General features: G+C 40.0%; 1 protein-coding gene across 1 annotated transcript in view; it reads right to left on the bottom strand.

Annotated features, from left to right (window-relative positions):
• Positions 1-4305: 4305 nt before the first annotated feature.
• The window catches only part of DNM3 (dynamin 3), a gene marked incomplete at its 5' end in the record, with an annotated part of 135180 nt that continues 124561 nt past the window's right edge, over positions 4306-14924 (bottom strand). Inside the window, 3 exons of the mRNA XM_009999865.1 lie at positions 4306-4546; positions 5170-5396; positions 9698-9862. Coding sequence (XP_009998167.1) covers positions 4306-4546; positions 5170-5396; positions 9698-9862 — 633 coding nt within the window. The remainder of the gene's footprint in view (positions 4547-5169; positions 5397-9697; positions 9863-14924) is intronic.

The following is a 14924-nucleotide window of genomic DNA, read 5'->3' as shown; positions in this document are numbered from 1 at the left end:
TCAGCAGGATTTTGAAATTGCTCCAAATAACTGCCTCTTTGCTTGCATGAAACACTCCTAATTGTTGATGATACTTTAAAAATATAACCTTTACTGAAAAAAAAACATTCAAAAAGGACAAATGGATACTACTGCTGGATGGACCTGTGCTGTTCCACTTAGGTGTTCAGACTGAGATCATCCAACTCAGCATGTGGATACTTTAAGGTGGGCACTGATTCATCCTGCCAAAAGAGTTTGATCTAATGGGTATTTGATTATTATTTATACTCCATAAAAAATATAGCAGCAAGCTTTTAAGGCTGCAGGGTCAAACTTTCAGAAGAGAGAAGATTCCTAGACTAAGGCAGGATAACCCTTCTAGCCTTATATGCCTATGCACTATGACTGATTTTAATCAGAGGATCACATACAATTTTTGCAAGGGATCCCTTTATCATTCAATCCACAGGCTCTGACATTATATTAAATCTTTCCAAAGAACTCTAATCTGTAAAAATCCATCACAGAAAACTTACTTAATGGTTGGTATTTGGCAGTCAAAGAGCCAAGTACAGAGCCTGCAGACCAGGAAACATCAGGCATTGATGCTTTCTGCAGCTCTTCTGGCTTTGTCTGGAATTTCTAACTGTAATTACTGTCAAGTATAAGTATTTTTCTGTGCTGGGTTGGCAGAAACACGTAATGATGGCTTACAATGTAGATCGGTAACAAACACAACAGGTCCTGTAATTAGCCTCAATGGATTAATAAAACATAGCTGCATAGCAGCTATCACCTCCTTCCATGCTGGCTGGCCAGCATGTGGGTTGAAGTAAATTGTGGGGAGACAGCTGAAAGAAGTGGTAGGGAGAGTATGGGATGGGTCATGGACAGCATGATGGGAGTTCTCTCCCCGCTCCTTGCCTCACATGTAAAGACCATCCTCAGCCCCCAAGGACTGAGCACCAGCATGTCTGAGGGTGAGACACGTGCTAGAAAGCATTCAGGTCCCTGCCTGCTTGAGTGGATGGTCCAGCCCTTCAGGACTCCTGTTCAATCAGGTCCCAGGGTTCGACATCGTGCAGGGTCATGTATGTTCTAAAGGCAAAGTGAGTAATGATCTCCAGTGCTTGGCTGGGAAAGCCTTTATGAATCCACAGTAGCATTGCAGAGCTGCAGACTGAAAGAAAAGAGGAGCACCCTCCCACCCCCACTAACACCATGGGCTCTGCTGCCAGGAGAAAAACATTTCCAATTCAATTGTTTTCCTTGTGGCAAAGCTAAGATTCCTATTCAGGACATTTAAAAGCTATAAATCAAAGCATCCACAGTAGAAATAAAATTGGTCAAGATCAGGCTTTCCAAGCAGGCAGGCAAACACACATCCTGGTAAGCTAAAGTGGCTCTAGTGTCTGCTTAAAGCCATCTTACCAAAGTGAGAGCACAGCTGCATTTTCTTTCAAAATACTACTGCAGTCTTTTAAGAGAGAGGGGGAATAATCTAAATTCTGGCAGCGGGGAATATTTTACAAATCATATATGCTTTGGCATCACGCCCTCAAAACCAGGGGCCTTTACTCACAGGCTTTACTGGGAGAGATCCACCCACCTCAAGTGGGATTAATTAAAAAAGGCATGTATCATGCAAATAGTTTCTGTTTCCTTACAGAAATATTCAGAGCACATAACCCAAACCAGCTTTAGAATCAGAGAGAAGCAAGGAAGAAAATTATTTCCTTCTCCTCTAACCATTTTCCTTTCCCTGTACAGTAAGTGAGGAACAGTGAGAAAATGCCTAGAGCTCACCATTTCTGTATTATTCCTTCGATTAAATGCTAATAAAATTGAAAGGAAAAAAGGATTTTTTTAAAGGCAGCACTTGAACCTCACTATAAGGTGGCCAGTTCTCCAAACCAAACACGTGCTCAGTCACTCACTGGAAAAGGACAGTCCAAATCTTACCCCTGAAAATGATCTTTTTATCTTAAGGTGGAACAGGCAAAAAAGGAAAGTTATATTTCTTTGGCATCCGCTCCATGTGAGAGTGATGGGGGCTGCAACAAAAAGCTCCTTTGGAAAGCCAGATGAACTCTAAAAATACAATTTTCTTCTCAGGAAGCTAAACTATTTCCCTAGATATGAGAGATCCTGACATTTCAAGGAATCATTGCAGAAAATGGTGGTAGGTCAGTCAGAGCTGAGAGCCCCAGTTCAAAAATAAGTCACAGAGAAAGCTCAAGTTTCCACAAGAACTCTTCCTCTAAACTACTTTTTTACCTTTTTAATATCTCAGACCCATTTTCGGAGTCAATTTCCTATGATCCTGCAAAGGCTATTATTAAAACCAGACCAAGGGTAGCAGAAATTCCAGGGCTCAAAAGCAACATTTAATAGGCGCAGGAGTCGGCCACACTGTCCCCCTCAGATGATTTCCCCTGCAGCCCTTTCCCTGGGATTTCCTCTCTTGGAGTTTAGTCAGCAGCAGAAACCTGAAGTTTCAGCAAAACAGCAAACCCTTCCTTCATTCTTAAGCAGCTGAGTTTTTTTTTTTTATGTCTGAAGCTTTCATAGCTCTAAAAAAGACATCTAGGATCCTGTCCAGGAGATGTGCATTGCAGATATTTTTCCACAAAAATGTCAGGCAGTCATGCATTCAATTATATGTATCCAGCTACAGCATTTTTAAAGCACTGACCTCCTTTATCAGCCACTGCTTTGCATGCCACCAACAGCAATCACAAATCAAGCTGTTCGTGGGCTGCTTACCCACGTGTCTTTTGTGTGCTAGAAAATTCCTTCCTGATCGCCATCCCAACTATCACTTAAGCATCAAAAAGTTTATCATCAGACATGCTTTTGGCAAGCCACCTCAGGAAAGTAATACTCATGCAGGACCACAGCCAGGCAGGACAAAGGAGACATGCTCATTTGCAAGGCAAGGTGAGAGAAGCCAGGAGCGATGGTTCTCTCCAGTAGTACAACTGACAAAACACCCAACCTCATTTCTGTATCCAGTATGGAATTCCTCCTCTGACAGCACAGGGGAAACACTGGGACCAGTGTCTTTCAGCTCAGGCTCTCCCAACGAGAGGACCCTCTTCCCTTTCAGCACAAAGTTTAGTACCCAGAAAGGTAATCCTTGGTTTCTCCCCAGTGGCCCTACTGCAGGCTAAGGGATATCCACTAAGAGGAAAGCTTGCATTTCATGGTTGGGCACTGATGCAACAACTGCCTTCTCGTAGCAAGTATATAAAAATATCTCATTCCTTTGATGTACCCAATTTATTTATTCTTCATATTATAAAGCGTAATTGTATTAGAAACACTGAGCCTCAAGTTTAGGTTACTGACAACTACAACACATCTCACCTATTTAAAAGAAAGTTTTTCTCCAGAGGTTCTCAATTACCATTTCTAAAATAGAAAATGTGCATATTTCCTTTTTGTTTTTATTTAACTGGCATATTTTTGCAAAGTGTGACTAATTTTAAGGTAACAGTAATTTATTAAGAATGGAGAAGCCCCTTTGTTCCAACATTGCCTTATCTGCCCATGCCTCTCAAAATTTAGGAAGTTACCAAAGCCCTTGAAATCAGAAGCTTTCAGATATATATATGTCTATATTAATGATTACATATATCATTGTGAAAATAAATATTATGGATATTTTATTCATATAACACCAGAAAAAGGCAGTTAATGTCACACAAAATTATAAAATAATAAAACTTTAAAAAGTACTGATAAATGCAAAGCCCTGAGAAGGAAAGGAAATTATGTGGTGATGAAAATCCCCTTCCTTAACTAATTGTTTAGTACCATATGATCTACACTGTTAGACAGCTATGGTCTGTTTTCAGCTGGCTGTAAATTACTTGCCTTGTGGAATAAGAATCAGACTCCTATCAGTTTGTTCCACTGGTTCTAAGAGGATTGTTCTTGTTCTCTCCCAGAAGAGCCATTAATTCCTCTGGACTCAGAGGGGCACAAGTGAGGAGCTGTACTCCTTCCTGCCCCTCTTCTGCCAGAGGGTACAACACAACCAGAACAGGGGTTCTTACTGCAAGAAAATCTGGTGTCTTCAAACTGGTTGACTGGAATTTATTTTTTTTTTAATGAAAAAACTTTCTATCTTTACAAAAGGTCATATTTGTGCTAAAAATTATTTTCTCAAAATGCCTTTGACTCTCTAGAGGGAATGCCTGGTTTTGCTTTGTTACAAGACTTAGTCCACAATAGTGCTTGACTTTCTGACTCAGTGATGAATCTGTCTGTTATGCTAGAAGGAGAGAACCATGCCCAGCACCAGAGAGATGAGACATCTTACCTTGGGACACTGGGAGGAGCCCGCGTGGGCCGAGAGGGGATCTGGGGAGGTCCTCCAAGGGCTTCACCACCACTTGGGAAGGGAGGCAGTGGTCCTGGGCGGAACGGGACTGGCGGAGCCCCTGACTGAGGGCCTGGAGATGGGATTGCAGGAGCAGGTCCTCGGCCAGATAAAGGCCTGGTTGGGGGAGTGTTTAATGTAGGCCTCTTCTGAATGGAAGGACTTGGAGGAGGTGATCTAGTGAAATATCAGACATTTAAGAAGTTCAGTATGGTGAGGGTTTGGTTTTTTAGGTTTGTGTTTTTTATCTTATTACTTTTTTTTTTTTTTTAACAAAAAATAAATGCTTCTTTATGACAATTTTATTTTCATTTGCTGCCAGGGTCAGAGCATCACATTGATTTAAATCTCACACTTACCACAGACAGAACGTCTTACAATAGCCAGAAATAAATGTATGATCAAAGAGGTAAATATAATGGACTTTAGCATTAAGTGTTCCAATGATGTTCTGTTAAGTGGATTTTCTAGGACGTGGAGCCTGATCTGCTCAAGTCTTGTAACAGCTTGCAAGAGGCTGTGTGGATACAGCTGGGGTGACAGAAGTGGCTGCTGTCTGATGCATCAGACAAGGTACAAATCTACTGGATGGTCTTCTGTAAGGCACGTACCCTGTCTGGTGTTCACATGTGTATCCATACAAGATGTATATCTGGGAAAATGTTCTGATTTCCCTCACAAATATCATTAAAGACCTGGAGGAGTGTCTGTCCAAAAAGACGGGTAGGGAAGGAGCTGCTGACGCTGACAATGTCTGCCTGTCCTAAATTTAATTGCATTACAGATTTGAGGATCCTTACCTGCGGGCCTGCTGAAGCCAAGAGTCATCTACTGGAGGGGGTGCAGGGGTTGAGACAGTGCTGGTGCTAATATCACCAATGATTGCCAGGGCTTCCTTTAGTGCTTGGTACATGCGGAGTATTTCATCTCGCCTCTGTGCTTGTTCAGCTGACTCCTCCATTAGAGTGTTTTGGTCCTCAGAAGAATACAAGTGAGCCAGGAGCTCTGCATTGATAAATTCTTTTACCTGTTTCATCAGATCAAAAAAACAACAACAACAAAACCAAACAAATAAGCAAAAAAAAAAAAATCCCTATTGAAAATATAAGAAATACAGAACAAATCCAGTGTGAGATCGACACCACCAGGAGACAGACATATCTAAATTTAATCTGTTTCTTCTACTGCCATATTTACATCAATTCTACTGATTATGCAGTTTTTGTTATGGCAGCTCAACAGCCTGAGGTCTAGCTGTGGCCCAGGGAAGGGCTGGCACATGCAGCTGGACAAGCAGCTGCCTGCATGCAGATGGGCTTAACACAATTACGAAGCCAGAGGCTGGGCCAACAATTCACGTGTGAAGACAAGATGGTTTTGTGCATTGAGGCCTTTTTTTGTGTCTGTCTTTGAAACACTGGACATGGTTTGAGTCAGCAGTGTTCTGTGCCTCTAAGGTGACAGCTATGTGTACAATTCATTCGAAACAGGCTTCCCAACAGCTCACAGGATTTAGCTGCATTTTGCTCCAATTCTAAAGGGCTGAGAGGTAAATGGCAGCCATTAGCAACACCATCAGATACTAAACTGCCCTGGGAATGGGTATTTTCAGGCTTTATAGCTTCTCTGTCAATTATTTCCTTTCTTAGCAACAATTTAGCCTACTGTAGACAGTGTCTTTCATCTCCATCAACTTTGTCAGATTCTAAATATCCCATCCACACATTCACATTGAAGGGAGAAGTCTCCAAGTAATCTAATTTACTATATTGATTTCCTGCTATGCCTGCCCTAGTTATGGAAACCTGGGCCACATTAGGAGACATAAAAAGCTAGAGGTACTCTGATTAAATAAGACTGTGGTAAATAGACCAACTGCTGACCTACTAAATCCTTGCATTTGAGATTTCTGTTGCTCTTCTGATCTATTTCTCATCTGGCTTTTTGCTCTATAAAGCTTTTTTGAGCTGGAGATACTAATGATAATACATTGCCAAGATTCTGATTACATAAACCTGAGCTCCATTTGTGCTAGTTTAGCAATGCTGATTTAAATCCTGACAGTTAGACTAAGGCAAAGTTTATGTTCAGACAAGGTCAGTAGAGGCTGTCAGACTGCATGGGCATGGGATCCTTTATGGTCACCCAGCAATGAAAAGAAGGCCAGGACAGACCTTAGAGGGAAATAAAACCATACTGCCTGGGCTTGAGTGCCATTTCCCATTCAGTTATGACAGAAGATGCACAGATTCTTAGCAAAGCCTACAGAGATTTTCCATGAGTCTCATGCTGTTTTCCAGTAGATGGTACTGATCAAGAGCCAGAGTACACTGCTCTCCTCATGATTGCCAAAAACTCCACATTAAAAACAGATATAGTTAAACAGCATCACATTCTACTCGATGAAACGAACATTTTAATGGCATCACTTCAAAACAAGAAGAAGTCCTAAAATTAGATTAAGGCCAGAGCTGATTGTAAAAGCATTGTTAAACCACAAATATCTGTTTGAAAAAAAATCAGCCTGTGACAATTATCATGAGAGATCCCTGTCTGCCACTAGCAGAGACTCAAATAATTCCCTGAACCCTTCTGAAAGGGGAAGACTGTTGTGTTAAGGATGGCTCTTGGATCATCCTCTTGCCTTCTGCAAACAGATGCACTCTACTAGACAGAGGAAGATCTTCCACAATAGCCATTCTATCCAGCTCCTTCTGCAGCTTGGAAAAGAAAAGGGAGTGACACTTACCTCTGTGATCTTTTCTAGAAAACAGAAAGACTCACAGGAATGGTGTGAATTTTCCTTCACAGACATCAGACGTGCAGTCAAAGCTGAACCACAGCAAGCATCCCAAACACCAATGCCACAAAGCCTGTCATGTGACTCCAAAATGGGGCAAGATGGGCTTGCAGCTTCATTCACCAGAATGCAGACTACAACATACAATCACTGCCTCAAATGCTAACACTGCTTAACATTGCTTAATGTTTGGTATTTACAAGTACTTGGGAGTTTTTCTGCTCCGCTGAGATGAATATCACACTGCTTATGGAGTGTACAATGTCTCCAAGACCACCCCTCTTGTAAAAGCTGTGATACCTAGGCACCATGAAACACAAATTCTGAAATGTGGGTTTGCTTGTCCATGTTTGAATTGCTAATGGTAACTGAATGCAGTTCTGTGTGGGAAATGCATTTTCTTTTAAGGTAATCAACATCCACCCTAAGGAAAGAATAAGATATGCATTTGGCAAAATATGCTTAGGGACAGCATCTAATTATTTTCTCTACACTGAGTTTGAATCTGATACTTTCCTTGAATTACAAATACGTGTTTACAGGCCTACAAACTGGAAAGGAAGTTCTGGGAGAACTTGGGAGTTTACAATTATCATGGAAACAAAGTCCTTGGGATCTATTTGCTTCCAGAGTTTCAGAGGCAACATGATGGGGTAGCAGAAAGTACAGAATACGCTCATTAAGGGGGAGGGAGGGTGTTTTCACTTAATTCCTGGTGGATGGGTTGGACTTCTGAAGAGTCCAAGGAACACACAAGCCTACTTAACAGGACCCACCTTCCATCACAGCTCCACTGCTTTCCAGATCTTTGCACAACCTCTTGGCCTGGCTCAGTAGTTTTAATTCAAGTATTTCTCTTTTTAATACTTCTGATTTTTTAAATTGATACTTTAACTGTTGTTTTTAACATGCTATTTTACTGCCTATGCGGCACAGAAACAAGTGCATTAATGCTTCTAGTCTCACTCTTCACAGTCCTTGAAAAAGTGTTGATTCTTTGTCACAAATTTAAATTCTAGGGCTGAGGGGTAGGTCTTAGCTCACTAGCAAACCCAAACACAGATATGGACTATGAGGTCAACTGGAAGGTAGTAAAGGTTGTTAGTATGTTGGTTTTGTGTGTCACGGTCAGCCAGCATGGCAGACTTTACCAGTGTAACAGCTGATGAGATTGAAGGTACACATGTATTCTACTTCTGAATAAAGCACACATTTCAGAGGCCCTTAAACTATTCCATATGAGGAGGTGAGTGGCAGAAAATTTAATGTAAACTTTCAAAAGGAACTGCTCACCGAGCTCTGAAGTTTGTGAAATAAGAGCTAAAACCCAGCCCTTTAAAAAGGCACTGAAGTTGTGCTACACTGAAGGAGCAAGTTGCTAGTTGTGATATGGAAAGAGCAGAGGGAACAGGCTCATCCTATAAATTCAAAAGCATGGCTGATTTCAGAAAAAAAAAATATTAAAAAGATCAGTTCCATCATTCCAATGTTCTTTTGTAAAAACTCACCCGTAACGAGAGCATTATTTGCAGCCTGACTCCCTTAAACCTAAGGAAGTTAATGGAATATCTCTCACCCTCATGCAAAGATTCTGCACATATTATATGTACCAGGAAATCCCATTGAAATTTCCTGTCCAGCCACCTAACTCTTAAATGTGACACAAATTCCACAGGACTAATGAAATCCATCAGACAAAGGCTGGAGGTGGCTCTGAGTCAAAAATAAACACTACTTTCTAAACAGGTTTGCCTTATAGCATATGGTATTTTAAAAACTGATTGGTCTGGTGACCTCACAGAGAAAGTGCTACTCATAAATAACAGAAGCTGTGCCCTCCACTATTAGTTTATATGGCAGCTAATATTAAGCCTAGTTTTCAACAAAGTCCATTCTGAATCACAGGCTGAGATCCTAGGGCAGTGGAAAAACGATGATATCTTAAAGCCGTTTCTTTAACCAAATAATCTTCAGATCTCAGAAAAACACACACAGTAAATCAAACAAGTACATCTGCTTATCTAAACAACAGTGTCCAAGGCTTCTAGATTTATTCCTAGAAAACTTGAAAATATGAAGAAACACTAAGAATTGCTCTAAGAAGCCGTGACAAAGGGCTACAGATTGGAAATCAAGGACCAACAGCTCTGCTATGCTGCTCTCACAGACTGCCCAGATGTAGCTTCCAACCCCCTTTTCCTGTTATATCAAAAGGAAAACAGGAGGAAAAAAAAAAGAGATCCTTGATTTACCTTTACATCATAATTTATATTCTGATTAAGATGTAAATTAATTCAATCTTTAGAGTTTTGGAGTAAGCACTTAAGGCAGTGTGCCAGTCTTTCAGAATGCTGCAGAACTTCATGCTGCTGTAAGGTTGTAGTGTTTTGTCTCAGAATGTAGCATTTGTGGGAGTGTGTTCTTCAGTTCATGCTGCTGTAGCTGCTATATTCAAGAAGTGTGTTCGTAGGAGCATAAGAGATTTGACAGACACGTTCATATAATGTAGAACATTGGGTGTTACTTACATTATTGATCATAAGATGCATGATTGTTTTTGGTATCAAATCTCGGATACATTTGTTGATAATAGACATGTAGGAGTCCACAAGATTTCGAATTGTCTCCACCTGTCTCTCCAGCTGGGGATCCATTGAAAAATTGTCTGCTTGGCCGTTCTCCTCATTTTCAGTCTACAAAGAAGAAAAAAAACCAACAAAAGTCTTTCAGACTGCAGTAAACTGGAAATATATTTGGGGAAAAATAGACTTACACTGAAGTAATCCTGCACTGTAACACATACAAAGAATGTCTGGAAGTTAAAATATTAAGTACTGCCCTATTTAACATTGGCATTTAACATCATGAAATCTGGACTTTTAGAGGTTAATGTGAGATGCAAGACCTTTTTCACAAAGCACATGGAATATTCCAATGTAATTTTTGTAATTTTATATTGAAGAAAGTTTTCAGGCAAAGACATGCAGTGGTAAATGAAACCCTAATAAATTATCTCAGATCACTTATTGAAATACTTATTTTCCAGTCTTGTACCATATGGATTCAGCCTGCCTGACCCATGCAAGAAAGTGGCACCTGCATTTTGAATTTCACCCCCATATGGGTAAAAACCATCCCTGACTCAGTTGTGACAAATTCCACAGTTCAGCCTCAAACTTGCTAGATGTGAATATCACCTATATAAACAAAGGATTTATGAAGGATAACAGCAAAAGCATCATTGGTTACAGTGCTCAAGACTCAGCATAACATAAGGTGAATTATATATTAGAGGTTTCCTTTTCAGTGGAGTGAAAAAAACTTTATATGTAAACAGTTTACCTAACTAAGGAAAATACAAGGAACTTTAACTGGAAGGTAAAAGATATGTACTCTGCTTTGGTCTGGCTTCTATAAGTGTAAGAAAACATTAAAAAATAATAGCAGCCTATTGGCAAAAATGAGACTGCTTTCTGAGGCTCAAATGAATCCAAAATAATGGATTTTAAACCAGGAAAGTACAAAGAACAATGTCCTTTCCCCAAACTCTGACATAAAATACTCCCTGAAAATGACCATCAAAGCCATATTAGCATGAACTATAAACCTGTTCTGTTGGTACCTAGAAGCCTAGCATGAAGAAACAGAAATTACTTGCACAAAGTGAATAACCCAATAATAAGAACTAATCATATACCAGCTAGATTCCCCTATCAGCACAAGCCCCATTACAGGACAGGATTTAGCTAACACGGGCAGACCACTAGCGCTGTGTAGATATTAAATTGGTAGATAACCCATTAGTGAAAGACTAAGAGCTAGATATGCAAACCTGGCAGCAAAGAGGCTTCTCCTTGCACAAAATCCATTCTTGCTGAGCCACAAAGAGATACCCACTTTCACCTCCTAAAGCAGGGTATGCTTCTGCTCATGAAACACTGGCAGGTGGACCACTTTGTATTTACTCCTTATAAACTATGGCTCAGTCAGTCCAGCTTATGCAAAACAGAAATGGTTGTGATTTGTTATGTTTGTTAAGAAACAAGGTCCGATGTAGCACTTAGAAACACAACTAAATGTTTGTAAAAGAAGCTTCAAAAGTTCAGACTGTTTTAAATTACAAATTAATTACTGTAAAACCAGCTAAGCTGTGGACTTTCAAAATAATTAGCAGTGCTTCCTAAAAACCTTGGGACTGTGGAGGACCCTGAAAGAGCTCTTGATGAAAATAGTGTTTTCATTTCTCTAACACCAGTAGACACACTGCCCTATAAACCTTAATAGTTTTGTTACTAAACTGCATATGCTGAAAAGCCACAGTATGCAGACTGAGTTTTTTCCCTTAGCCTCCGTGTTTGAAAAGAAACTAGCTGTAATTTTCCCTGTGAAATACCGAAGAAATGGAAATTCATACATCTATCATAAATCCACAGATGTTAGCCAAGTAACTACAGATCAAAAATGCCCCTTTCCCAATTCCCCTGCATTTGACTTCTATTCTCTTCCTTTTCTTCTTTGCTGTCTATATAAAGTACAGTTTGTCCATGTAATTTTTAAATTTTTGTTTTCTTCACTGTTTAAATTACAGATTGCAATAGGATTCTTAGCTGGCTAAGCAGCAAAGTGACAGATGTTTATTATTATCCTCATCAAGAGAATGTAAAGTAAAACTAGTGATTTTGTCTCTGATCTTTAAGGCAAAGGGTAGTAGTCTGCAAACATTTAACCTTTAATATACAGGCTCATAGGTGATATTTACAGAAAGTGAGTAATACTTCAGGAGTCCATCTCTTGTTTGGAACTGTAAAAGAGCTGACTTCATACTGCTGATTTATTTCCTCCGAAATCAACAAAGATTGATCTTTCATGAATTTACAGTCATTTATTTCAAAAGATTCTGACCATAGTATTCTTAATTATTTAATGTCTCAACAGAAGGCTTTTCAAGCCAGAAACCATCCTGTTTGCATTGCATTATGCACAGTGAAATCTGCTTCTAACAGACTTCTGTGTTCTACAACACGCCTGCCTTTTTTGTAAGCCATCTCTGCATTGTGCCAACAGCAGCACCTGAGAGTGAGGTTGCCTGGTAAAGCCGGGCATCAGAACAAGACAGAAGTGATGTAGGTACCCTATTCTATCTCAATGTCGGACTTCCAAAAAAGCTGGTTTTCTCTTTGAGCAGGATGGAGACTCCAGCTTCCCTGCAAGCCACCCCTCAGCCCAAATCCCTGCCACTCTGTGTTCTAGCAATGCTCTTGCAATCTGTTGCAATGGGTAAAACCAAATAAGAATATGTAAGAAAACCCTCCCATCTCTCTGATAGCTCTTGAACAGAACATTCATGCTAAACAGAAAACAAAGAAGCTGGAAACAGGTTTCTGTGCCTCCTTTCCCAGCAGCCAAGGCAGCAATAGTCCCCATTTAGTGCTCCTCATCCTTGAGCCAGAACTCACTAGTTCCAATTGCAAGTGTTAAATGACAGCATTTGAATCTGGGCAAAGTTTTTGTTCAGTGACTCTTGCTTAATACTACTATTAATTGTTGACAGGAATGGGATATTATTACTTCAAGATAACACAACTGCAATTACTTTAGGAACTTTTCTAAGCCTCAAACAAAAAAACTATGGAAGCATCTAGAGTGCTAAAAAGCAAGTAAAGAAAATTTAATGCATCTTGGAAAACTCAAATTCAGAATATCTAATGAAGATACAACAAAGCTACAGAGAAGCAGTAAGTGAATAAAAACATGGACAAAGAGAAGGTGACATGGAAGCCAGGATGGTCCTTTCATTTATATACACATTGCCCCAGAGATAAGGTCCTTCCCTTCTACTTTCTCTGCACTTTAGAAAAATGAAAATTACATCCATTCCTTGTGCTTTGCAGCAAGTCTCACCTGTCTTTCATAAGCTGCTTGGTGACCCCTGCATGGAAAGGTGAAAATGAAACACAAGTATGCATCACTGCTACTCTACTGCCTTTCCTGCATTTAGGCACTTTCTGTAACAAGAATGTATTAACTAAAGTGTCATACAAGAGAAGGCTAAAAGCTATATGTGAAATCCAAACCACTTCAGTTTGGGGGGAATTTTACTGCTCGCTGCAGTGGGAATAGGGTTTCACCCTACACATGCATTTCTACCAGAAAAGTTATTGGTTTTCTGAAGTCTGTCAACTCTTTGCTGCAAGAGGAATGATTTAGTGTAATACCAAGGGAAGAAGCATGAGGAATTACGTGAAATCCAAAAGAGAAGAAGAAAAAATAACAGTACTTCAGAATCAGGATAATTTCCTGGATTGTGGGAATTATAAGCATGTTGAAGAATGTCCCAGAAAACATTCAGCAAAAGTCATTCCTCTTGAAATTCACAGTAAAACTGGTAACATACTGAAAACAGTCCTGAGCTGGCCACACAGGGAGTGCAAGACTTCTAATTTCCATGATTTCATTACATTCAGGGCAGCTGCCAGCATATTTAAGAATGTCTTGTATAACATTCCTGATGTCAGTTCCAAGAAGGAGCATTTGTCTAGCATTTTCATTAGAGCAGTGTATCAACCCATTTTCTGTAATCAAAAAGGCATTCTATTAAAAATGACTGAGAGGAAAAGAACTAGAAGGTGACTAACTAAAGGCTAGAAGTCAAAGCAGCAGCAAAGCAATTCTTTGCATGCTATGAAGTCCAAACTTGCAGTGAGAAACCCATGATTTAAATGCTGCATTCATATCTTTAATTTACAGATTCAAGTTCATAACAATAACCACCTGAAAATTAAGTATTCCCTCCTGATAGTATTTATTTTTTAATTCATAGCTGCTGAATAGGTAACCTGTTTATCTACTTCTGTGCAAGTAAGGTTTTTCTTTAATGCACCAGCATGCAGCACATTGCAGTTGTCTCAACCCCCCTTGCTTTCTCCTAAATCTTTACAACCAATTCTTGATATTCTCTGTTAATTGCAGCTCAGTGCTGTACATGTAATTTAGCCAAGCTACTCTCAGCTGTACATGGCGTGCCTTTTGCCAGAGAACTGCTGAAACCACATGATGGCTTCACACAGTGAGGTTTTCTTACTGGAAGGAACCATAAGTAAATGACAATACATTACTTTTGTGTATTTACAACAAAGTGAGCAGCAGAAAAAGAACAGTTCCCGGGTAGCTTGGAAGCTGTTCTTTTCCCTCACAGAGGGTGACTTTGCCACTCTCTTCCATGCTTTCAGCATCTCCTGACTTAGTACTGCAGTTGCCTTTACTGAGCCACCCACAGGCTGCCCCTTAAGAGCTCCTGTGCTTTCATTAGCAGCCTTGAACTGCTCTAAGCAAAGGTTATGATCTGGCTTTTCCTTGCACACACGATCTCTCTCCCTTCATACCCACGTAGAAGGATAGATATATCCTAGCTCAATTTGATTCAAAAGTATTCTCTGGATTAGCTCAAACAATCGTCTACTCCGATTCTTTGTGGTTACAGATATTGTATAGTTCAGGGCATTGGATAAAACCTTCTCCTGAATCCACGTGCTGCTCCCCAGATATTTACAGAGCTTGACCGATCCCAAACATTCAAAATCTATGCTAGGCTCTCTCCCTGCCCTCTTCAATCAAGAAGTTGATCTGGAGCTATGAGACTGAAAGGAACGATGTATTAAGAGAACTCCAACACATTTGGAGTTACTTTTGTCTTATAGTTCTTAACAGGTTGACAACTAATCATGTCAGATCAATCCAACCTCCTTTTAAAGCAGG

Source organism: Chaetura pelagica, unplaced genomic scaffold (assembly GCF_000747805.2).
Source record: "Chaetura pelagica isolate M959 unplaced genomic scaffold, ChaPel_1.0 scaffold246, whole genome shotgun sequence".
Classification (NCBI taxonomy): Eukaryota; Metazoa; Chordata; class Aves; order Apodiformes; family Apodidae; genus Chaetura; species Chaetura pelagica.
The sequence above is the reverse complement of the archived record's forward strand: the minus strand, read 5'-3'. Positions and strand labels throughout refer to the sequence as shown.